The sequence below is a fragment of the Vitis riparia genome, chromosome 7 (assembly GCF_004353265.1).
Source record: "Vitis riparia cultivar Riparia Gloire de Montpellier isolate 1030 chromosome 7, EGFV_Vit.rip_1.0, whole genome shotgun sequence".
Taxonomy (NCBI): Eukaryota; Viridiplantae; Streptophyta; class Magnoliopsida; order Vitales; family Vitaceae; genus Vitis; species Vitis riparia.
In genome coordinates, this window is record NC_048437.1 from 23,703,657 (window position 1) to 23,727,594 (window position 23,938).

General features: G+C 32.3%; 2 protein-coding genes across 3 annotated transcripts; one reads left to right on the top strand and one right to left on the bottom strand.

Annotated features, from left to right (window-relative positions):
* Positions 1 to 1,025: 1,025 nt before the first annotated feature.
* On the bottom strand, positions 1,026 to 8,977 carry LOC117918877 (glutathione gamma-glutamylcysteinyltransferase 1-like). 2 transcript variants are annotated; one of them, XM_034835835.1, is made up of 9 exons: positions 8,758 to 8,977; positions 7,330 to 7,486; positions 6,265 to 6,503; positions 4,596 to 4,759; positions 3,915 to 3,966; positions 2,641 to 2,868; positions 2,021 to 2,527; positions 1,629 to 1,682; positions 1,026 to 1,413 (listed from the first exon to the last, which is right to left on the bottom strand). In XM_034835835.1, the coding sequence occupies exons 1-9, from the start codon at positions 8,830 to 8,832 to the stop codon at positions 1,297 to 1,299; spliced, it is 1,593 nt and encodes a 530-aa protein (XP_034691726.1). In that variant the 5' UTR covers positions 8,833 to 8,977; the 3' UTR covers positions 1,026 to 1,296. The 2 variants fall into 2 exon arrangements, 1 of the variants encoding a protein (XP_034691726.1); XR_004651967.1 differs by having other exon boundaries at positions 1,324 to 1,413; positions 1,522 to 1,682.
* A 13,110-nt stretch (positions 8,978 to 22,087) lies between these two features.
* Positions 22,088 to 23,931, top strand: LOC117917904 (piriformospora indica-insensitive protein 2-like). Its single transcript, XM_034834373.1, has one exon. It carries the CDS (start codon positions 22,340 to 22,342, stop codon positions 23,735 to 23,737), a length of 1,398 nt encoding a protein of 465 aa, XP_034690264.1. The 5' UTR covers positions 22,088 to 22,339; the 3' UTR covers positions 23,738 to 23,931.
* Positions 23,932 to 23,938: the final 7 nt, after the last annotated feature.

Below are 23,938 nucleotides of genomic sequence, written 5' to 3' on the forward strand. Positions count from 1 at the left end.
CATGCAAACTTCGGTTTTGCTTCCACATACATTATTCATTTTTTATAATAAATATTTTGCGATTATACTAGGCATATACAATACTTGAAATATTAGTATTTTACAAATAAATTTATTATTTAAGATTAATGAAATATTATATTAGTTAAAATTAAAGGTTAAATATGTCGATTTCATCATTTTAAATTAATTGTAAATTAACTTTATCAAACAATATTAAGTAAAAAAATAAGAAATAAATTTAACTAAAAAATAATTTAATTTAAAATTAATTTAAATCATTAAATAATAAGTATCAAGATTCAACATCCACTTTATTTTATACTTTTAATGCTTTTGAAAATGAATTAGATGGCTGCAACTTTTGGAATCTACTCTAGCTTTCCAATAGTCAATTTGTGTATAAAATTTTTCAAAGACATTAATCAAGATCAATAAATTATTGAATTAATCTAATGATTTATAAAGAAAACCAAGTTTGCTTAATTATAAACACCATTCAAAGTAACTTTTCAATTAAATAAATCCCAATATATTAACAGTCTTATTCCTAACTATGCCTACGGAATATAACTTTTTTAATTTTTGTAGTGAATGGGTGGAAAAGAGGTATGCGAGCAGAAGATTGAAAGGGGACATTTTCCCAAGTCCCAAAGGCCACTGCCCTTCAAAGAGAAGACAATTTTGGTGAGTGAGCTAAAAACTGGGAGGAGAAGCAAGCAATGAGAGCGGAAAGGAAAAAACAAAATCAACTCATGCTTCATCCATTGTGCACTAAAAAATCTTTTGTTTCACTCTTTCAGCCATACCGCCCCCACTTCCCCAGACTCCTCTGCTCTTTCATTCCCTATTAACTCTCCCTCCCTCTAAAACCCTTCTGGGTCTTTTGGGTTTTAGCTTCTTCATTTATCTGGGCATCCAGTCCACTGAGAAAAGAGGCTTCTCTAATGGCTTTCTCTTCTTCTCAGCCTCGTATTTCTGTTTTCAGAGTTGCTGTCAGGGAAGGAGATAAACAGATTTACCTCTTGCCTCAAACTGTGTCAAAATTACTAAAACATAAAAATATTCTCATACCCGACTGGGAAAAAAAAACATACATTGGGAAGTCCCAACAACTAAGAGAAGAGTATGAAGAACCAACATGAGTGTTAATCTGATAAAATATATGCACTGAATTAACAAATATCTCCTTCCACAAACCTAATTGTGAGCGAGCCATAGCCCATAGGCTTAATAATCCAGAAGCTTTAACCCTCGGACCAGACATGAAGTTTGTAGTTGAGCTGATGTATAACATCAAAGGCAGTTCCTCTTCCAATATGTTAGCATGTAGTGGTTCCTTATCTGTGGGAGGCAACTCCTGGTTCCTTGTAGATTCGACCTTTGAGGGACACCTCTTATTTCTTGATAAACCTGACAGAGACACCTCTTGCTTCTCTAAGTGTAATCTAAAAAGGGCAATCAATAGCATTTCTGCAGTGTATGTATAAAATATTTTGCCACTTAGAACATTATACATACTTGATTCTTGGACGATAGAGTATGCTCTATGCTTATAGTATCAGAATAAATAGACTATAAAATGACACAGGATGCTAAAGGAGAGGTGCAGCAAGTTCGTCATCAACCTTATTATCTTGGCATCTCTTGAGAACAAGAAGCTGACCCCGCAAGTGCAAAACCTGCCATAAAGATGTTTTGAATATGAAAAATCCACCAAGTATAGGTCAGATCAAGAATAGCATTTAGCAGCTACATATTATAAGACATTGCCACATGTGATCCATAATGTATTAACTGATCAATATGCATTGCCATACTTCAAGGAGAAACTAATTTTTACTTGATTTGTATGCCCATCTATAGATTCAGATTTGGCTTTCTGTCAATATGAAAGATATGCTTTATTTTTCAATGTCTCAAGACTATGATGCTTGGAATAAAAACAATCTGCAGTCTTATTTTTTCTGGACAAATACTGCAACAAATTGCAAGAATAACAAAAGAAAGTAAACCATACCTCTTCTTGAAGCAAAGTGGGAAGATTTTCAGTTGAAACAAGTCTATACATTTCCTGCAGCAGCTTCTCGTCTTTGATACCAGACCATGTGTCTAAAGGCAAGGCTAACAAAAGTGCTGTTAAAACATCATCACCTGCAGGGTGAATTCCGGTGCAATTACTTCCAGAGCCACAGCAACCCACTTTTGTTGGAAATGAAGGAACCAGCACATCAACCCCTTGCTCACTGTTACCATTAACCACTGTCCCAGAGACAACCGTAATGGGCTTATCACCATTGGCTTTGAAGCATTTCACACAAGTTTCTCTACAGCAAAACCCATTAGAGGATACATACTTCCCAGCCAAAAACTCTGCCCCTTGGCAACAGACACTTGCCGCAATGTCAGGCAAATTGTCCTTATGGCCTGAAAATGGTAGCTTTGTGCAACATGAATTTCCTGAAGATAAATACTTTGTTACATGTTTAAAAAGGCCAACCTCCTGTACTTGATTCAAAACCTCTGCCTGTCAGATACAAAAAATTAAGCTCTGGATTTTTGAAGCGTAAATAATAAATATCTGGCTCACTATGAGCTAAAGTGGAAACAGAAATAGACATAAAAAAAATGTACAAAAACCTTGAAAGCAAGCCTTCCTTTCTCCTCTTGGCTTAGATTTTGACCACCATCCTCTTGTCTCCGAACTTCTGCAATCCACTTGATGAACTCCCCGAACTTTGAAGGGAGAGACGTAAAAACGACATTGAGAACTTTATCAATATCTTTCACATTATCTGACCTTAAGAGAACAGGAACATCATCCATTAAATACTTAGCGGTACTGACCCAACTCTCATGTTTACAGCTCTGCAGAAAGTTCCATGATATATCCTTTATCAATATAATTGTCATGAGCTGTTCACAATTTGAGATGACTGAGCCTATAAATCATATGCAAGGATGAAGAATGTACCAGTCACACGTACTACATGATAGCTCAACAATTGAGGCATATGCAGGTGTGAAACAAATACACTCATTAATACATGTAAGCTCCAACCAGATACATTCATTGATAATTCTCATCTTATCTTCATCAGTCCCTAGACTATTTTCACAGGAAGACCAGCAATTTCATGCCTAAAGGTTTAATTTCTACCTCATGGGAACTGATTAATGAGGACAATATAAATAATTAGACCTCCATATTAAGTGTCTGCGTGTGTGCCTTTGCAAAGTTTGACATTGTAATACCACCATGGACAAAAATATCCCGATTTTTCACCGAAATTTCAGGGAAATATTGGATATCCATGGAACTGGAAAGATTTTTGTGAAAAGAAATATCTCCCATCTGGTTTTTAGGATTATTTCCCAATATATAGGGATTTTTTCGGATAAATTCCAATATTTCCCAATATGATTGGATAAATCAATGGTCAACGACTCAACATCAAGATCAAAGCTCAAAAGGCTCCAAAATTTTTAAGGGAGCAGGGAATTGAACCTGTAACCACTTCCATTGAAAAGATTCACCTTGATAACCAGGCTACCCCACTTTTTTTTTTTTTTTTTTGATCAATTGATAACCAGGCTACCCCACTTTTAATGTTAGATCTTCTATAATTCATATATATATGAAACATATAAATTTATAAATAAATTTAAAATATGTATATTATCTTTTGTATATATCAATTTTTTCAATAAAACAATTTTAATGTATATTATTTGTTTCTTTCATTTTTAGTGTTTTTTCCAATACTTTTATGAGTTTTGATCAATTTTCATTATATTAATATTTTTTTAAAAATTTCAATCGATATTTCCAAATATATTTGTAAAATTCAACGACTGATATTTTCACAAAAACTGATATTTTTATCCTTGCATACCACCAATTAGGACCATACCAAGGTATAAAGCAGCGCTGGCGCTCTTCGTGGCCTAGATATAAGCATGAACCTGGAAGAAATGATCAAACATGAGAAGCAGACAGAAGCAAATTTAAGAGAATCAAAATTGACCTCTATCATGAGAATCAAGAAAGCAAATCCACTGGGAAGGGACTTAAAGAGCACAATATATGTGAGAGAAAAGAGTCACATGCAGTTGTTCATTTGGACAGCCAGACTATTTAATTGTTAAAATGCCTTGGCTGAAATATAATATTGCCAATTGCACATTAAAACAGCAACATGTTCTTTTTGAGATAATTTTGAGACTTCAATAGTTGTACTATCTATCAAACAAGTGCTGATCTCCAATCACTGCTTATGTGCCTCAGCATTCGGCATCACAATCATTGTGGCACGTTGCTCTACAATGAACTCCTAAAAATTCTAGTTTGTGTGATCAACTGCTTTTGAGTGTGTATTCATGCAGCCTTAATGCTAATCATCAACCAGGGAGATAAAATTTAGAGGATAATGAACATCAGTTGAAAAATAGACAGCAAATTCAATCAACACAGTTTCTTTGGGGAGGAATTCCCTAGCTGGATACAGTGCTTCCAGAATGAATACATATTCTTGTACCATTGTGATACAGTAAATTAAAATATTTTACAGAAGAAAGCTTAAATAAATACCCACCCTCTACGATGCCCGGTTGTTTCATCAATATTATCCATGGCCTCCCAAAGAAGTGGGAGTGGAACCCAGTGAGGAGGGTACTTAAAGCGTGCAACATCCAAAATAAGTGCCATGTCCCTTCCAGCATGATAACCACCAATAGGTGAAAAATGACCAGTTCCCGTCTGCAATAAAAGTTTAGTTGACTCTCCTATCAGCATTTTAAGCACATGAGGAAGGATCTGAACAACATTCTATAGCTATTTCAACGACTGAGTAGTGCACAGAAATGCAGATGATGGACCCTAATTTATTAACACAGATTCAACTTTATAACAATATAATCAACTTGATCTGGATCAGGCCAAGAAATTAATATCATCAAAAAACAATACACAGGCCAAATAATCACTTGGAAGACATTTGAAGCAATTAGGAAGCCAGAAATGGAACAGACGACCAGAAGCTCAATTTTTGAAGCATTCAAAGATCCTTCTTGTTGGTGGATGATCCAGGTAGTTATACTACATTTTAGATCCATGTTGCTCTCTTGAACTCTAAGCTCATTTTAAGTATTCTAGTCCAAAGTCACTATCACTAAACCATCATCCAAGTACCCTAAGCTCCTCCGTGTGTGTGCATGTGTCTCCAGCAAAAAAGACATATACAAATTTTATTTGAAGACATTTCTAGCATTTTTAAGAAACTTTTTACTCAATAGGCCTAATCAACCATTCATCTTGAATTCATTCTGCGCCCGCAGCTATTGAATCTGCTGTGAGGGGAATATCCCCGGTTGGTTGAGGAAGAGAAGTAGAAAAATCCGATGCTAGTCTTTTCGCCTTTTTCGCTGTTAGGGAGATTGATTGGTGCCTAGCGCTTTCAAAATACAGTAAGTAAAGGCATTCTTTTGCTTTCCCTGGCCCTTATATAAACCCTGTCCTACTAGGACATTCAATTAACAATTTCATTTCCTTGCCTTCCCCATTAGGCCCATTTTTGTGTGTGTTAAAAAATCCTCAAGAAGCCACACATAAAAGAAGGATGCTTATAAATTCCTTAAGTATTTGAACTCAAGTTTCTCCAAAAGGCAAAGCAAATATTACATTTCCAAGAACAAAAAAGAAAAAGAAAAAAAACACTAAGCCAAAAGCCCAATGAAAATATGCCTGCAGTCCATATTTTTTTCTTTACTCTTTCAATAAATTATTTATTGGTTCAAATTGGCAGAAAGTTCAATCAAGAAACTTGCTAGCCTTGCCTCCATCCGATGCCTAATGTATCTAATACTTCCTCATATGGTATCACAATGTTTTAAAGGTTATAAACAATATTATAACACTCTTTTGAATTCATACAGCATAACTGTCAACAATGCATAAGCCCCTGTGTATAGGGTGTGCCCTCTTTCTGTTAGGCACTTTTTATCATAGTTTTGTGTTTGCCTATCAAAAGAAAATGTCAACAATGCATAATCTAGTTCAGAATTTCCTGTTCTCTAATAGGAAATAAAGAGAACAACCAACATATAAAAATTGTGATCCTGATCAAAATTTCAGTATAATATTCCATTTGTGTAGAAAATGATACTAAAATATTACATACAATTCTACAAAAGAGCGAGTCTATAAAAAACCATCAAAAAATAATTATGCAAAGGTAAAACAAACAAGTTGTAACTTGATAATACCTGTTTGAAAGTTCCTCTGTGATATGATGAAATCACATGACAATCATCAGAAGTGGAACACGCCATCACATACTTACGAAATTCTTCAATGGTGCTTTGATTTGTCCGAAAAGCATCAACCTTTGCCCCAGCACAGTGAGCCAAGCAGACAACCTTCCCAAATGAGATACCATCAGCTTTAACTTTTTCCAAAGGTTCACAGCAGTCGAGCATAGTTTCATCAAACCATCTCCAAGGTCCTATAAGAAACATTGTGGCAACATTCTTTTTTATGTTTTTGGATAGGTAAAGCAAAAGAATATTATAAAAAAGGCAATGCCAACAGAGCATCCCAAAGCACACAGGAAGTATACAACATACACCTAAGGGCACCACAAAAAATTAAGAGGGGCAAAAACTGTGGCAACCATATGATGCATGCACTTAAAGAATAAAAACTATAAAACCATATTCAAGAAGCCATGTATCAAAAGGACAAATAGATACATAAATTCAAACCTAGGAGTTTCATATGATGTTATAACAGGAGAAATAAGCCTTGTATTTGATGAAATGGGCCTCTTATATTCCAATTGGAAAATTAACAGTGATCAATTATGCAAATTGGACCTTTATTAATATGGTTGAGCCATTAACATCCAATAAGCAACAGATGCTAATTATTAAAACCACAAAATCATTCTAAACTTATACTAAAACTAGAAATAATTAACCAAAAAAAAAATGAGAAAATTCACTAAATGATGTGTGGATTGGTGTCATATTTAAAAGATATGAAGCATCACATCTTACACAATCATAAGCAAAGGCCCTGCTTAAATGATTACATCAGCTCCAATAAAATTGAAAATCTATGAGGTGCTGTATAACTGTTTAAGTACAGGTTCACATGATTCTTATTCAATTACTTGCTAACTGTTATGGTTTGAGTTCTCTTGAAACTTTTCTTAAAATCAAATAAGGGCTTGAGTTCAAGAAAGAGACAACGAATCTTAGAGTTTTCTCTTAACAGAGGAAACAACTAGAAACAAGCATCCACTTCTAACAAATGTAATTAGAAGTTACCTTTCCATTTTCTTCCTGGATCAATGGCAAGGGCATTCAAGACCATGGAAAGGGTAGCCAATCCACAATATGCAGGCTCTGATTGTGTCTGAAAGTAGGAAATTAACTTGTAGAAACCTTCCATGGTTCCACTTTGAATGGCTTCAATGAAAAGTTGCTGCAATTCCATAACATAGAAGAGCTTAATGAACAATAAAAATCTTCAATATTTAAGCCATTAAAAAATCACCCTTAGAGAAATGTGAAAAAAAAAAAAACAAAAAAAAAGAAGCAAACAAACAATGAATAAATAAGTTTATTAAAGAAAGCATTGCACTAAAACAAACGATTCATAGACATACTTCCTTCTACCCTTGTGATATTGAGAAATAGCCTGAAATAGGAGATAGGCAGATGGCTACCTCACAATAAATTCAACCACTGACAGTATGTATGGATGTCCCATAATCACTGAAAACCCATTGTATCTCACATAGCATTTCATGTCATAAACCCATCACATCTTAAATGACACTAAAGAAAATTGCATCCAACCTAAAAATTGTGCTGCTTTATCCGTATCAATATTTCACAAAATGCCACTATTTCAAGTGTAACATATCAGTTGAGTTTATCACTGCCATTTCCATGGTGCCCTCAATAAACATGATGAAATTGTAAAAACAACTACATACAGAAAAACAGAATGCAGACCTTCAACATCCAGACATTACTCAATCACACCCCTAATTCTAATCCTGAATGTATTATATGGTCATATAACATGCCAAAAGAGGCACAATTACAAATTCCCAGCCCCTTTTCAGAACTGGACCCAAGTAAAATGATGCAATTGTACATAAAGCATAAACCCCCCTAACAGTTAAGGTACCAACTTCAGGCATGGCCAGCCCCCATAGTAAAACATTTCCAATCATTTTGGTAGATGAAGGGTACCGATCACCTGATGTGAGCTAACTCCAAAACCCCAAAAACAACAACAAACGCGTACAAAATGGGACAATTCAAAACCAAGGGATGACCAAGCACGCCATAAACCCACTCTCAAACTAAAAAAAAAACCATCGTAGCACCAAAACACTGAATTGGGCAACCAGATATGCACATTTTCCCAACATTTCACCCAGCTCAGAAAAACCCTCAAGCTCCCACCTCTTTCGGCTTCATCACTCAAAATCCAAACCCCTTCTCACTGTTCAACTTACACCATCACTAGGGCCATACCCTCGATCAAGACAAAGAAAAAAATACATTAACATAATTATTTCATAATTCAAGTAACAATCTCATCAACACAAAGAATTCAGTCTCCCAGCTCCAAAACCCCAACAACCAAACCCTAAATCAACAAAAAATGAAAAAAAAAAAAAAAAAAAAAACAGTTTCAATGATAATAGAAGGGAGTAAGAGAAGAAGAAAGGAAGAGACCTTCCCTTCGGAAGAAGCGAAATCGATGGCCGGAGGAGAGGGAAGGACCCTCCGGTAGAGACCCGCCATGGCCATTTGTTTTCGCTCTCAGCTTTGCTGTTTCTCTCTACTCTCTCTCTCTCTAGAGGACTTTACGTTACGCCCGCGTAAAACCTTAAAATTTTCCTCTCCTTTCATCATTGCGGAATGTCATAGTAGTGCGATGCCAAACAAGTGGTCTTTCTTTCGGCGGCGTATCGGTCAAAACTTCTGAAAAGTAGTTGGATACTTTCTTTTCCCTTCGTTTTTTAAATTTTCTTTAGGCGGAATCATTTAGCTATTCATCACAAACAACCCATTTCCATCAACTACTAGGCCCAATTGGCCCAACTGATCTTTCCAAGGCTTGCAGACCATACATTTATACACCCCAAACAATCATTTAGATATTTATATTTACATTTATTTTTATAACAACTATTAAATTATAAATATGAAAATAATATAAATTAATTAATATATTAATTTTTAAAATTTTAAAATAATAAAATATATAAACATATTAATACAATTAAATAATATAATTTTCTTTTCATCTTAAATATATATTCTATTTAATAAAATTTATTACATTTATATTTATTTCTATTATATAATTTGGTATATCAAATATTAAAAAATATTATTAAAATTTTCAATTATATATATTTAAATTTATATAATATGTAAATTATATTTATGATATCACTGATTTGACCTCAGTTTGATCATTAAATCATAAATTGATAATTTTTTTCGATTTATCAATTGATTTGATTTTGAAAACATTGGTTGCACATCATGTTATGATTTTGAAAAAATATATTAATTTTAGAAAATATTTTTCTAAAATACAATAATTATAAAATATTTTCAAATTTACAATAAAAAAATCAATTTAAAAATTATTTTTAAAAAGATACTTTTAAAATCAAACTAAAATTTATTATTTTAAAAGATAAATTTTAATTTCATCTTAAAATATGATTATTTTAAAAATATTTTTAAAAAATAATGTATATTTATCAAAATCCTTTCTGTTTTGGTAAGCAAAGTTAATTTCAAGTGATTAAAATTTAGTTTTGTTAAATTGAGTTTAGTATAACTTGCTTGCCCCTGCTTTTTGACTTAAAAATTCAAGTCTAGCTGGACCAGGAACAGAAGGAAGGAGATTTGGATTCATTGTGAATGGTAGGTTGTTCTAATGATTTAATTATTTAAATTTATCCATAGATAATTGTATTAAAGTTTTGTGGTGTTGTTTGATTTTAGAATTTGGTAGAACAGACTAACCCATGCATGACATAAGTGTTAATAAGGTAATGTTATTATTTATAGTTTAAAGCAATGACAACAATGTTGCAATTATTTTACCTCATTCCCAATGGAATGAGTTTGGAATAAATATAAATGGATTCAAGATAAATTTGATTTTTTATTTTAATTTTTGTTATCCGAGATGCATGGATAATTTTTTAAACCTTAGGACATATTTGAGTATGACTTTATCTCGTCTTGTTTCGCTTTGATTATATATAATATTAAATTTAAAAAATATGTTAACCGGTTTTTTTCATTCTTCAATTTTTTAACATATATAAAATATATTTTATCATAAAATAAATTATAAATATTTATAATACTGTTATAAAATATGAGAATTTATCAGATTATGGGAACTTGCAGATGATTATCCATATTGATGTATAGATCTATTTGTGACTCCTATAAAAGAGATATACCTCTAATGAAAATTCATTTTGTTATCTTTCTACATTTTAATATCTCTTTTTTGTTTTCTTCTCCTTTCACTTTATTATTTTACAACATGTTATCTACGCACAACGCTCTAAGTATATAGAAAAAGAGAAGAATACTCAAGGTAGAAAAAAAAAAAAGAATTCATCTACAAAATTTCTTATAGGACGTCGCTCTAAGTATATAGAAAAAGAGAAGAATATTTGAGGTAGAAAAGAAAAATAAAAGAATTTATCTACAAAATTTCTTATAAGTATGTATCATTATTCTCTTCGAATAAAATATGAATAGTATGCATTGTATTATTATAATTTTTATTTACTTTATCTCATAACTATAAGCTATGTGAATCATATTTCATATAATTATAGATTTTAATTATTTAATAACTATAAGTTATATAGAAAAAAATTTCATAACTAGAAGTTATGAAAAATATGCATAATCTTCATAACCAGATGTTATAGAATAAATTACAAATACATAGTCGGAAGTTATGCATAAGATCCCTACTTATTTTTTAATTATATTATATAATTGGAAGTTATATAAAACAATATTATATGACCAAAAGTTATATAATGAATAGTTCATAGTTTGAAGCTATGTACAAATCCAAAACTACAAATACATAGCCAAAAGCTATATTTATAACTCATAATTATTTGTTTTTAATTATACAATATAACTGGAAGTTATAAAAAATAATATTATATAGCCAGAAGCTATAAAATGGATAGTTCATAACTTGAAGCTATACACAAATCTACACAATGAATAGTTCATAACCTGAAGTTATGCACAAATTTACATAAAAAAAAATTCATAGCCTGAAGTTTTGTACAAATTTAAATATTTTATTGTTTTGACAAAATAATCATAGTCTGAAGCTATAAAATATATTAACTTTTAATTTCATTAATTTCTTTTAATTATATTGTGCAACTAAAAGTCATACATAAACAGTTCATAACCTAAAGTTATGTACAACTTTACATAAAAAATAGTCTATAGCCTGAAACTATATACAAATTTGCATATATTTTTGTTTTGACAAAATAATCATAACTTAAAGTTATGAAAAATATTGGTTTTTAATTTTTATTTCGTATTCACTTATTTTTCACAACAGGAATTATGAAAAATAATTTTTATTAACAATTGTTTCATAGAAAAGCTATGCATGTAATTTCTAATTCTCTTATATAACCAGAAGTTATACAAAACAAAATTGTTAATGAACAACTATGTACCTAGAAGATACATAATTTTTTTTTTAATTTTGTTATATAACCAAAAGTTATATTATAACATAATTGTCATTTGTTTAATGTTATTATAACATTACCTGAATTTTAATTATTCATAGCCTGAAGCTATGAAGAAAAATTTAATAAATTAATAATTATTAAAACTCATATAGCCAGATATATCATAAATTTATATTATATAACTAGAAGTTATATAAATATTATTATTCATAAACCGAAGTTAAGAAAATAAGAAAATTAATATTCTTTGTGCTAATCAAAAGTTATGCCAAATTTGTTAATATGTACTTTCTTATAACTAGAAGTTATAGAGAACAAAATTATTAACTAACAATTTTGTACAACTTTATGAAATTTATATAACCAAAAGTTATAATGAAATATATTATAACCTAAAGTTATGATAACAAGCATATAGATAATAATTACATATTATCAAAAACTTAATATTTTGTATATCAAACTATACAAATAGGTAAGTGCTTCATATATTTTTTAGTGAACTTTTATTAGTATAAGTTATCCTGTTATTAGTAGAAATTTTTACATATAGACGTGGAATTTTGGATTACATGAAAGTATGATATTTTGTATTAGAGGTGATAGTTTAGAATATTTTTTTATTCTAGTTGTATAATACACAATAATATTTTGATTTAGAAAATTGAGATTTTTTTGAATACATGTGAAATATATGACTTGGTCATATGATTAATAAATTGATTTTGCGTGTCAATTTTCTTTATAACATGTTTTTATGATTGAAATTTTTTTTATTTATATAAAATAATATATATATTATTGCATGTTGTCACATGTGGTATTTTTATTAATGCAATAATTTCATTATCCAAAAATAATTTTGAAATTATAATAGGTTCAACTATTGTTCTCAATATATCATATTATATCTTTATTTATATGTTTATATGAATTTGTAGTATTTCAATTAAAGTTTTAAGACAACAAGATGCTTTAAATCATGATATATATGTTCTCTTGAAATTTTGATTTATGAATTAATTTTTGCACATTAATTTAGATCATAATAATATTTTTAATAAAATTATTGATCTATCACTACAATTAGTTTGATTATTGAAATACTTCCTAGTTATTTCATGTATAAATTGTTCCACACTTACAAAATCAAATGTATGAGATATTTAAGAAATATATAACTTTAAATTATCTTTTTTATATTTATTTTATTGTGTTATATATGTTTTTATTGCTTTTACACAACTTATTAAGTTAAATCATCATCGATGACTAATATTTTTCCATTTGATTTTAACTCTTTCTCTATAATAATAATTTTTCAATTCTATAAAGGCGAGGTCTTTATGACATGTTTTATGACTTGTTATTTCGATGAAACTCTTGTCTCATTAATTACACAACATTGATGATAGACAATGTTAATACTATATTAGGTAATTGAAACTTGATTAAAGGCTCCACGAGAGCTTATACTATGTCACTAGTAGTATTTGATTCCATGTGAATGACACTTGATATGATGCTAGATCCAGAAGAATCTTGTAAGACCAGCTTGGTCCACTGGGGTAAAAAGTCGTATGGGTGTTTATTATAAAACTGGAAGTTTTTATTTAATAACTAGTTCACCTATGCACTTGAAAGATAGAATATCATATTGTGCAAATTATCATTTTAATGAGACAATTTTCTCGCCGTTAGGGAGAGAAGAACCAGTTCCAGAAGAACGACGTGAAATTATTTGAAATGCATTGACTTTGACTTATCTTGATCCTCGTACTAATCAATGTGAATTGAAAGTTTAAAAGATTATTTATTAGCAAGAACTTGCAAATCAACTACCAAATGCTTTCATTGATGCAAAGAAAGTGACAAAATCATTTTCACTGACCTAGAATATTCTAGTCAGAATTGATGTTCCTGAAGGACAATTAAATAATGCGTTGATGTCCCTAAAGGACAATTAAATAATGAGTTGATGTCCATGAAGAACAATTTAATAATGAGTCTAAAGTATGCTTGAAAATGATTTGATGTCCCTAAAAAATGATTAAATAATGAGTTAATAATGAGTTGATGTCCCTAAAGGATAATTAAATAATGAGTTGATGTCCCTGAAGAACAATTAAATAATAAGTCTAAGGCACACTTGAAGCATGGTAGACCCTAAAAAAGTAAACACATTCCCTAAAAGAGGAAAACACATGGAAATATATATGAAATGTGGCACTCTTGAAAAAGTTGCATATAAAGTGAGTTATTAAAATTACTAATCAGTCTCAAGCAACCCCTGAAGAGACACGGTTTAAACAAGTAGCCCTGTGAGAGGCATGTATTTTACAATTAGCTCCTGAAAAGGTATTAGTACCTAATATTGATGAGATCTCAATTATTTACTTATTTATAAAGAAAAATGGGATTGAAGTACTATTGTCATTGACAATATATTTTCTTTCCAAATAGTTATTGACATTATAAGAAATGATGAGGATCCCAAAGTAGAAACTATGAATGAATGTCAACATAGAAAAGACTGGCCAAAATGGAAAGAATACATCACAAAAAAATTAGACTCGTTGGAAAAATGAAAATTATTAAGACCTGTAGTCCAAATGCCTGAAGTTGTCAAACTTGTTGGATATAAATGAAATCACGAGATATAAAACGTGACTCATAGCTCAAGGTTTCCTACAGAAACCTAGTATTGACTACGAGGAAACATATTCTCTTGTGATAGATGCAACCATATTTCGATATCTAATTTGTTTAGCAGTCTTAGAAAGACTGAATTTGCATCTCATGGATGGATGTCGTTACTGCCTATTTACATGGATCTTTAGATGATGACATATATATGAAAATCCCTCAAGGATTTCAAATGCCTAAAGCAACTAATTCAAAACATTGTAGCATGTACTCAATTAAGCTACAAAGATCCTTGTATCAATTAAGCAATCCAAAGGCATGTGGTACGACGACTTCAATGAATATTTGAAGTGAGAAATATGTATATATTACCTTCTTTGTTTATGCATATTCATTGTTGAATATTTGTAATTATTATAGTATGTGGAATATTGAATTTTGTTGGAACTTCTGAAGAGCTTATAAAAATAGTTGACTATTTGAAAAGTAAATTTAAAATGAAAGATCTTAGAAAACAAAAAAAAATTCCTCGGCCTGTAGATCGAGTAGTTTTCAAACAAAATATTAGTTTATTAGTCAACATATACAAAGAAAATATTGAAGCACTTTCATATGGATAAATCACATCCATTAATTTCTTCGATGATAGTTCATTCACTTGAAGTGAAAAATGACCTCTTCTGTCCTAAAGAAAATGATGAAGAACTACTTGGTCTAGAAGTACCATATTATAGTGTTATTGGTACACTGATGAATCTTGCAAATTACACATGACCAAATATTGCATTCCTTGTTAATTTACTTGTGAGATATAGTTTTGCACCAGCTCAGAGACATTGGAATAAAACAATCATGTACTACAATAACATGGGTCTATGTTATTACAAAGAATCATAATCTTAATTGTTTGAATATATGAATGTTGATTATCTTTCAAACCCCCACAAAGCTTGATCTCAAATGAGATATGTATTTATCTATGGTGGTACAACAATATTGTGAAGATCAATCAAGTAAATAATGGAAGCATATAGACTACCCCTCTATTAGAGGTAATGTTACCAAGTTAATAATGTTGCATGCATTGCGCAAATTAAAGAATGATATATTAAGGGTGATAGAACTAAGCATATATTGCCCAAGTCTTTTACTTTCATTACTCCAGAAGAGTGATGAAATTATTATTCAACGAGTAAGATCAAGTGATAATTTTGCAGATCTATTCACATAAGCATTGTCAACTGCAATACTCAAGAAGCTCATTGGAATATGTTGACTCAAATATCTCCATGCTGCGCTATTAAAGAGAATACAATCATGTCAACATGAGGGGGGCTAATTGATAAGAATATCACTACATTGTGCTCTTTTTCCCTTCGTCCAGGTTTTATTCCATTGGGTTTTACTGACAAGGTTTTTAACGAGGCAGTTATAATAATCCAAAATAATATTATACTCTTTTTCCTTCACTAGGGTTTTTCTCAGTAATGTTTTAATGATGCATATTCTTATGATCATCCAAGGAGGAGTGTTATAAAATATGAGAATTTATCGGATTATGAGAACTTGTGGATGATCATCCATATTGATGTATATCTCTTCATATTTCCCTTTAAAAGAGAGATACCTCTAATGAAAATTCATTTTGTTTTCTTCCTACATTCTAATTTATCTTTTTCATTTTCTTCTTCTTCCATTTTATTATTTTACAACAAAGACTTATTTATTTATAAATTATATTTATTATTAATAGAATTTAAAACTTTTAAGATAAAAAATTTGAAAATTTTGAAAAAATAAATTAAATGAGTGGGGCAAGTATGGGAATTTCCTACCCCACCCCGCCAATAGTCGTTAATTTATTTATTTTGGTGGGGTAGGAATCAATATAAATAAACAAAATATGGTTGAAATAGGGGTAAGTTGTCTCAAACCTACTTTATTGCCTTCCCTAATTTTAAAAGATTATTTAAACAAAAGGCATACGAGATATTGCAATGACAAATAAGATGAGGGTTTTTCTATTGGTACATTTTAGGTCTTGTACCCAATAAGACTACGGTTGCAACTTAGTGGATTGGGTCGGATTGATAGTTAACTCAAGTTCAACTCGAGTTAGAAACAATTAACTTGAGCTCAACCTAACCTAATCTTTGACTAAAGTTATTCAAAACAAACTTAATTCAACCTCATTTTTCTCAACTCAGGTTAGTAGGATTAGATTCAAGTTCATTGGGTCGATCAAGTTGTATAATTTAAAATCCACCCACAATATTTTAATTTTTTTTCTATATATTTATACCAAAGGTTATATATATATATATATATATATATATATATATATATTATATCCTATAATTATAATTTAATATTTGTCCTTAATGTTTTAAATAAGTAAAATAAATATTGTTATATAGGATAATATAAATTATAAATATTAAATCGAGATCAAGTTCGAATTAGAGTTGGGTTGTTTATATCTTTATCCCTAAACCCAACCTAAATTAAGTTTGAATTGGAAAAACTTAACTCAAACTCAACTCAATTATTAAAAATAATTGCCTAAACTCGTTGAAATGTTGATTTGGGTTTGATTTTAATAGGTAATAAATAACTCAAGTATTAAAATGTTGGAAAATAATTTTGAAATAATAAATAAATAACAATCATGTCTTCCTAAACTCATGATGCGATTGCAAGAAGACATAAAAGCAAATGTGACTTAATAAACAAGTCTACAATCTATAGGGAAAAAGGAACAAAAGAGAATGGGATGACGCGAGTGAGGTGACAATCAATCTCAATATACTTGGTATTTTCCTAAAAAACAAAGTTGTGAGCAATCTAAGTCGTACTCTTGTTGTCATAATACATCAGAGTGAGACAAGAAAAAGAAATACCTATATCGATAAGTAACCAATGTAACCAAACTATCTCATTGGTGGTAGATGTTATAGCACGATATTCAACTTTTGTGGAAGATTAAGAAATGATAATGTATTTCTTACCATTTCAAGAAATCAAAGAATCCCAAAAAATGTATAAAACTCAATAATAGACTTGTAATCTTTGGGATCATTGGCCCAATTATCATTAGAACAGGCATGCAACTCTAAAGAGGAAGTGAACAAAAGTAAAAGACTTTAAAATATAGTGCCTTGAAGATACTGTAGAATACAGAGAACGACAATATAATGAACTATAGTAGAAGAAACAACAAATTGATTAACGATGTGAATAACATAAGCAATGTCTGAATGTGTGATAGTAAGATAGACCAAGCTACCAACAACAATATAATATAAAGTAAGGCCTGACAAGGGGTTACCATTAGAAGAATGTTGGGAACCCTAAATTTCTCTATTTCCCATCCTTAGATCTTGTATGGTGCATGCATCTGTCTCTATACATCTCTAAATCTATTGTAACATAATAAAATGGTAATGAATCGTTATTAACTATAGATCTAAAGATATAGTACTCATACCTACGTTTGGATGTTCCTAGATTAATTCCTCATGGTGAATAACGTGCTTGAATAGTTTAGAGGTCTTGTTTACCCAAGATTTTTTGTCCGATGACTCGAACCATAATTTTGACACTCCAAATTGTAGGCTTTGGAATGGTGGAAATCTAGACTCTTTTTTTTTTCTTTCTTTGGAGGTCGAAGACAACTATCTAAAGTCATGGAAATCCTAACCCTAACCCCTAAAGGGCATTTATAAGGTTATCTCACCAGGTTTAAGTGACTTAAGCCTATCAAGGCTTGAGTCACTTAATCTAGTACAACTTGGGTCCTAATTAATTAATTAACCTAATAAGGAATTGTCTAATTTATCAATTCGCTAAATCCAAAGACCTTGTTCACTATCCTTGGTGTAACCTTGTGTAATTGCTAAAACACCCTTATGCACAAGAGGAAACCTAGAGTCAATCTAACTCTTATAAACCGTGTAAACATGGTATATGAGCTTAAAACAAGGATCACTAAGACCCATAGGAGTATTGGCTCCCTCAAAATCCAATCTTAAAGTTGATTCAACATCTCATTACAAATAATTAACTACACTCTAGTACCCTATATAAATAACAATGAGATAAAGCTCAGGTTTGTAACCTACTATCCAATGCATGCAGACTCCTCATGAATTGATGTCTATAATTTAACAAAGTACTTCTATCACCTATCAAGATTACCTTTCTAATCCTTCAATTACATATTTCACTTATTATGTGATTAACTGAGATTCTTTAACTCCAAGGAACATAAGTCAAATTTCACTAAAAGAATTGTTGCAACCATAAATTTCATGATCAAATGTCCTTTGAATCACCCAATGTGACATATTGTCTTAATTTTATGAAATATCATGATGCTTTTATTGAGAATATTTGCTACCACTAGTCTCCATTAAAGAGTTTATGTAGTATAGTAACTTGGTGAATTATGACAATTGATAATCTTACGTTATGCTTCACTATAGGTCATGTCCAGTGTGCATTACATATACTAGTGTATTCACCATAAAAAACTCATCTCGACAACTAAGATAAGTCATCCCTCCAATTAGGTGGTGCACTACAGTCTCTATTAGATTACCCAAATCCATGAATTGATTGCGAACAACTTATCTACTTACAAGGAATCTATGACTCGTATCTTCTGTACAACTCCTAATGTACCTAATTTATGTACAATATAAGAGATATAGACTAAATGCTCAAATTAATGTCAATGCATAAAATGGATGGTTAGAGAACAATCAAGTTTAACCTTATCACATCATGTCTTACTTTTAAGGGCTCAATTCTAACAAAGAATAATATCGAACATTAACCTTAAGAGGAGTATTAATTGTTGTGAGCACGATAGAAGATATCAACCGTGTACTTAGATTCTGAGAGAAGGTAACCTTTCAGAGAAGAGACTACCTTAATACCTAAAATCATTAGTTCAAAATAGCCCTAGTTCGCCGATGACTAGCTATCCCTAGCTCTATAGTAGCGGATCGAAACCTCTATCCCAAAAATATTGTAGAAAGCCTAAATCATTCTTTTCAAAATGGGAAACTAAATATGATTTCAACACTGTAATCTCATTGACATGATCACTTGTAATAATCATGTCATCAACATATAGAGAAAGCAAGCAGAATACAACCAACAAAAGTGCATTTTATAAATTGTGTAGGATCATGATAACTGAGGCGAAAGCCAAGAGAAGTAACCAGATTAAAGAATTTTGCAAACCAAGTATGAGATTTTTGTTTGGGACCATACAAAGATTTATTGAGCATGAAAACTTTTCCTCGATTAATATAAACACTAAGAAGGGGGACCATGTAGACTTATTCCTAAATATCACTATTCAAAATGACATTTTTAACATCCAACTAAGATAGATGTCATTGACGAACAAAAACAACTACAATAACAATGTATGAGACTAAACTCTCTTCAATCATAAATCAAAAGTTCCATTAAAAATCAATTTTGCTCTAATACCATGTGAAATCCAAAAAGAATGAAAGAAAGAAAAAAATGAAGAAAATAAAATATACAGTTTCTTATTATGAGCTTTCTTAAAAATAAGTATAATGCAAATAGAGTTTAAATAGACCTAATAAAATAAAATAAAATAAGAAAATAAAAAGACTAACTTATCCTCGCTCTTAAAAAGAAAGATAATAATTTTAATATAGTAAATAAATAAATAGCTCAAATAAATAACTCTAACAATCCAAATATCAAAGACCATTTATACAAAAAATGAATTAATTTTCAAGTTGAAATATGTGAAGCATTATTTTTACCATATCAAGATTATTTCATATCTTTTAATTAAATAATTCTTAAAAATATGATTGAAACAATTATACTTGATAGGTATACTATGTGTGGTTTACTATCACTTCAACTTTTAGGCATTTGATAAGAGATTACAACATTAAAATCGAAATGTATAACAATTTGAGTTGGATGAGATAGCTAAGACAATAATTCTTCATTATTATTGACGTTGTTAATAAAGAGAAAATTTTCTTTTTTTAGTGGAGAGAAATTTGTTCTTGCAAGCTAGCTTACTTTTTTAGGAAAACATGTAGAACACGGTGTTATAACATCAAAACTCGTCCACATTTATGGTCGAGTTATGAACCATAAATGTTGTTTAATATTAATTAATGTTGAAAAGTGTCCCAAATTTCAAATTAGTAAAGATTCATTTTTATAAATAATATTGTATAAAACATTTTTTGATATATTATTATAATATTAGATTTTTTTGTAGAAAAAGAAAAATTGTTGGAAATATCTTTATATATATTTTAGATCACGAGATGAAAAAGTTGTGAGATAGAAATGAGTTTGTAGAGACTATATGAGGTGAATAAAAATATGAGGAAGAATGTGAGAAATCAAGGGGAGCGAGAGAGCTTATGGTTAAGGATATGGATAGAAGAAGTAAAAAAATATAAGATGTTCGGGAAATTCAATAATTTTATCTGATTTTGTTTTTTATAATATTCAATATATTGAAAAGATTCTTTCTCGTTTATTGATGTAGTCATGATTAATCGAATTCCGATAAAACTCTACCGTCTATATAATTATTTGCATCGAAGATTACTATTTCACAACAATTAACATGATGTTGCATCAATTCTTCACTTTTTCACCCAATGTCCCCACCATGGTAAACTGTCCTAGCATCATTTTTCACTCCAAAGGAGAATTACTATTTTGATCCTATAAGTTAAAATTTTTCACTTACTCGTATGTAAATGTCAGACCTTCGATCGTGAAAACTCCCAAGTACGATTTCGGGAAAGCTAATTTTGATGGTTCTGTGATTAGTCTTGTATATCAAATTCCATTTTCTAATTATTTTCCCACCCTTTCTTTTCGGACAAGTAAGCCCCTGTACAACTCCCCCTTCTGCAACAAAAAGGTCAAAAAGTTAAAAGGGCATTTTTGACAAGGGACCCACTCAACTTCTGGGCCCCTGATTGGACACAGAGACAAAGCTGTCCCTGGAAAATGGATTTCGCATGATCTGTCAAATCCCGGGAATCCTTTTTCCATGCTCCTGTATACGTGTCCACTGCAACCCACTCGACTGTCGACACGTGTCCCGTCATACCCCTCCACACTTGAACAGTTGAACGTCGCTTTCGTTCCGGACCCTGCGACAAGTCGGCGGCTGCCGGCGCATCGCTGTCGGCTCTCGGCTGCGTTGTCCGCAGGTTTCTGTCGGCTCCGACGGCGCCTTTTTCTGCAACACAGAGCCATCTTTTTCGGGGAGGTTAAAGCTCGACCGGTTTTATGGGCGTTTTTAAAAAATATGGGACAGCTCTAGCTCTAGGGTGGCGCAGTAATGTGTTCGGGGGTTAAGCGAGGGTGGCTGATCATTGGTTGATGGTCCCAGACATCACTGTTTCAACGTGGGAATTGTGAAGCTCTGATGTTTGTGAATGAAATGTCCTTAATGCCCTTGTTGTTTTTTATAATTACCTCGTTTTGTGCTGTATAATGGAATGGTGTGGGAAGAGGTAGGTGGGGAGAAGATGGAAATGGGACACTTCTGATGTTCCAAAGGGCCGCTACCCTACCCTCCAAAGACGAGGCCATTTTGGTAAGTGAGCCAAAAATGGTAGGAGAGGCAGGCAATGCAAGTGGAAAGGCAAAACAAAATCGACTCATGCTTCATCCATTTTGTACTAAAATCTTTTGTTTCACCCTTTCAGCCATACTTCCCCCACTGTCTCCTCCTCTGCTCCTTCCTTCCCCTATTCTCTCTCTCTTTATCTCTCTCTCTCTAACCCCTTTTGGATCTTCTGGGTTCTTCATAAATATCCACATACATTCCACTGAGCAAAGAGGCTTCTCCAATGGCTCTCTCTTCTTCTGTTTTTGTTTGTGGTCTTGGGTTCTTGTTCACCCTCATTTCCAGTTTCGCCGTTTCGCAGTCCCAACTCGCTCTCAACTCGGAGGAGCAAGACTCGGTCTACCAGGTCCTGGACTCCATCAACTCCGACTTTCCTTGGCGCTCTATCTTCCCCGATGATCTCTGTTCCTCCGCCCCGCACGGCGTCGTCTGCGACTACTTCTCCGGCGAAGGCGATAACGAAACTGAAACGCCGCACATTACCGAGCTCAATTTTGGCTACGTTTCGGACTACTCCCCCAACCCACCTTGCTCGCCCTACTCCACCCTCAACCCACGCATCTTCTCCTCCTTCAAGTACCTTCGCAAGCTCTTCTTCTACAAATGCTTCACCCAGACCAACGTTTCGGTCCCCGAAATTCCGGACAGTTTCGGCTCTTCGTTAGAAGAACTCGTGTTCGTCGAGAACCCATCTCTGGTCGGCTCTCTCAGTGGCATGATCCGAAATTTCACCGGTCTGAGGAGGCTGGTTCTGACGGGAACGGGGGTTTATGGCAAAATCCCAGATGAGGTTGCCAACCTGACCAGCCTCGAAGAGCTCACACTTTCCCAAAACAAATTCAGCGGCGAACTCACCCTCAACCTAGCGAACTTGAAGGAGCTGAAGATTCTCGATCTCAGTCACAACCATTTTCAAGGCAACGTCTCTGATACAATAGGGCGGCTGTCGCAGCTTCTGAAGCTGGACTTAAGTTGGAATCGATTCACCGGAAAAATCCCAGAAAATATAAAGCATTTACAGAGGTTAGCGTTTTTGGACTTGAGCTATAATGAGTTCTCCAGTCCTGGGTTGCCTTTATTTTTAGGGCAAATGCCCATGTTGAGGGAGGTATACCTGAGTGGGAACAAGCTTGGAGGGCAGATCCCGGAAATATGGGAAAAGCTGGGGGGCATTTTGGGAATAGGGTTGTCTCGTATGGGACTAATTGGTAAAATCCCAGCTTCAATGGGGATATTTCTGAGAAACGTGAGTTACTTAGGCCTTGACAACAACAAGCTTGAAGGGACAGTGCCTGAGGAGTTTGGGTTTTTGGAGAAAGTGAATGAATTGAATTTGGAGAACAATGGGCTCAGCGGCAGGCTCCCATTTTCTTCCAAATTTGCCTCTAGAATTGGGGGGAAGCTAAGGCTAAAAGGGAACATTGGGCTTTGTGTGGATGAGGGACTGAGTACCCTCACTTTTAAGGGCAGTAGGGGTAGTTTGGGGACTTTGAAAATTTGCAGCAAGCCAGATCTTCCCAGCCCTGTCCTGGTTCATGGGGGTTCTTCTACAATTCACTTGTATTGTTTTTATCAGTTGATGCTTTTAGGGGTTTTAGGGTTTTTGTTTGTGTTGGCATGATTGCTTGCTAGAATTAGGGTGTTCAGAGTAGGGTTCCAAGGCTTTAGGTCTAGCAGAAATGACAATATTATATACGGATTTTTGGGATTTGTAAGTCATTTGAGTTGGGATGGGGGGCAAATATGTAATTATGCAATCTGTTAATGGCAACTGCATATATATGACATGAATATTGAATGGTGTGCATGGTTTTAGATTTGT

Bases quoted from the DNA above. Each gene is read 5' to 3' on its own strand.
- LOC117918877 (XM_034835835.1), bottom strand. From the start codon at position 8,832: ATGGCCATGGCGGGTCTCTACCGGAGGGTCCTTCCCTCTCCTCCGGCC. The intron at 4,760-6,264 runs GTATTATCAAGT...CTTTTATTGCAG, and splicing joins ACAGAGGAACTTTCAAACAG to ACGGGAACTGGTCATTTTTC. The intron at 1,414-1,628 runs GTTGATGACGAA...TGTCTCTGTCAG, and splicing joins AGAGATGCCAAGATAATAAG to GTTTATCAAGAAATAAGAGG.
- LOC117917904 (XM_034834373.1), top strand. From the start codon at position 22,340: ATGGCTCTCTCTTCTTCTGTTTTTGTTTGTGGTCTTGGGTTCTTGTTC.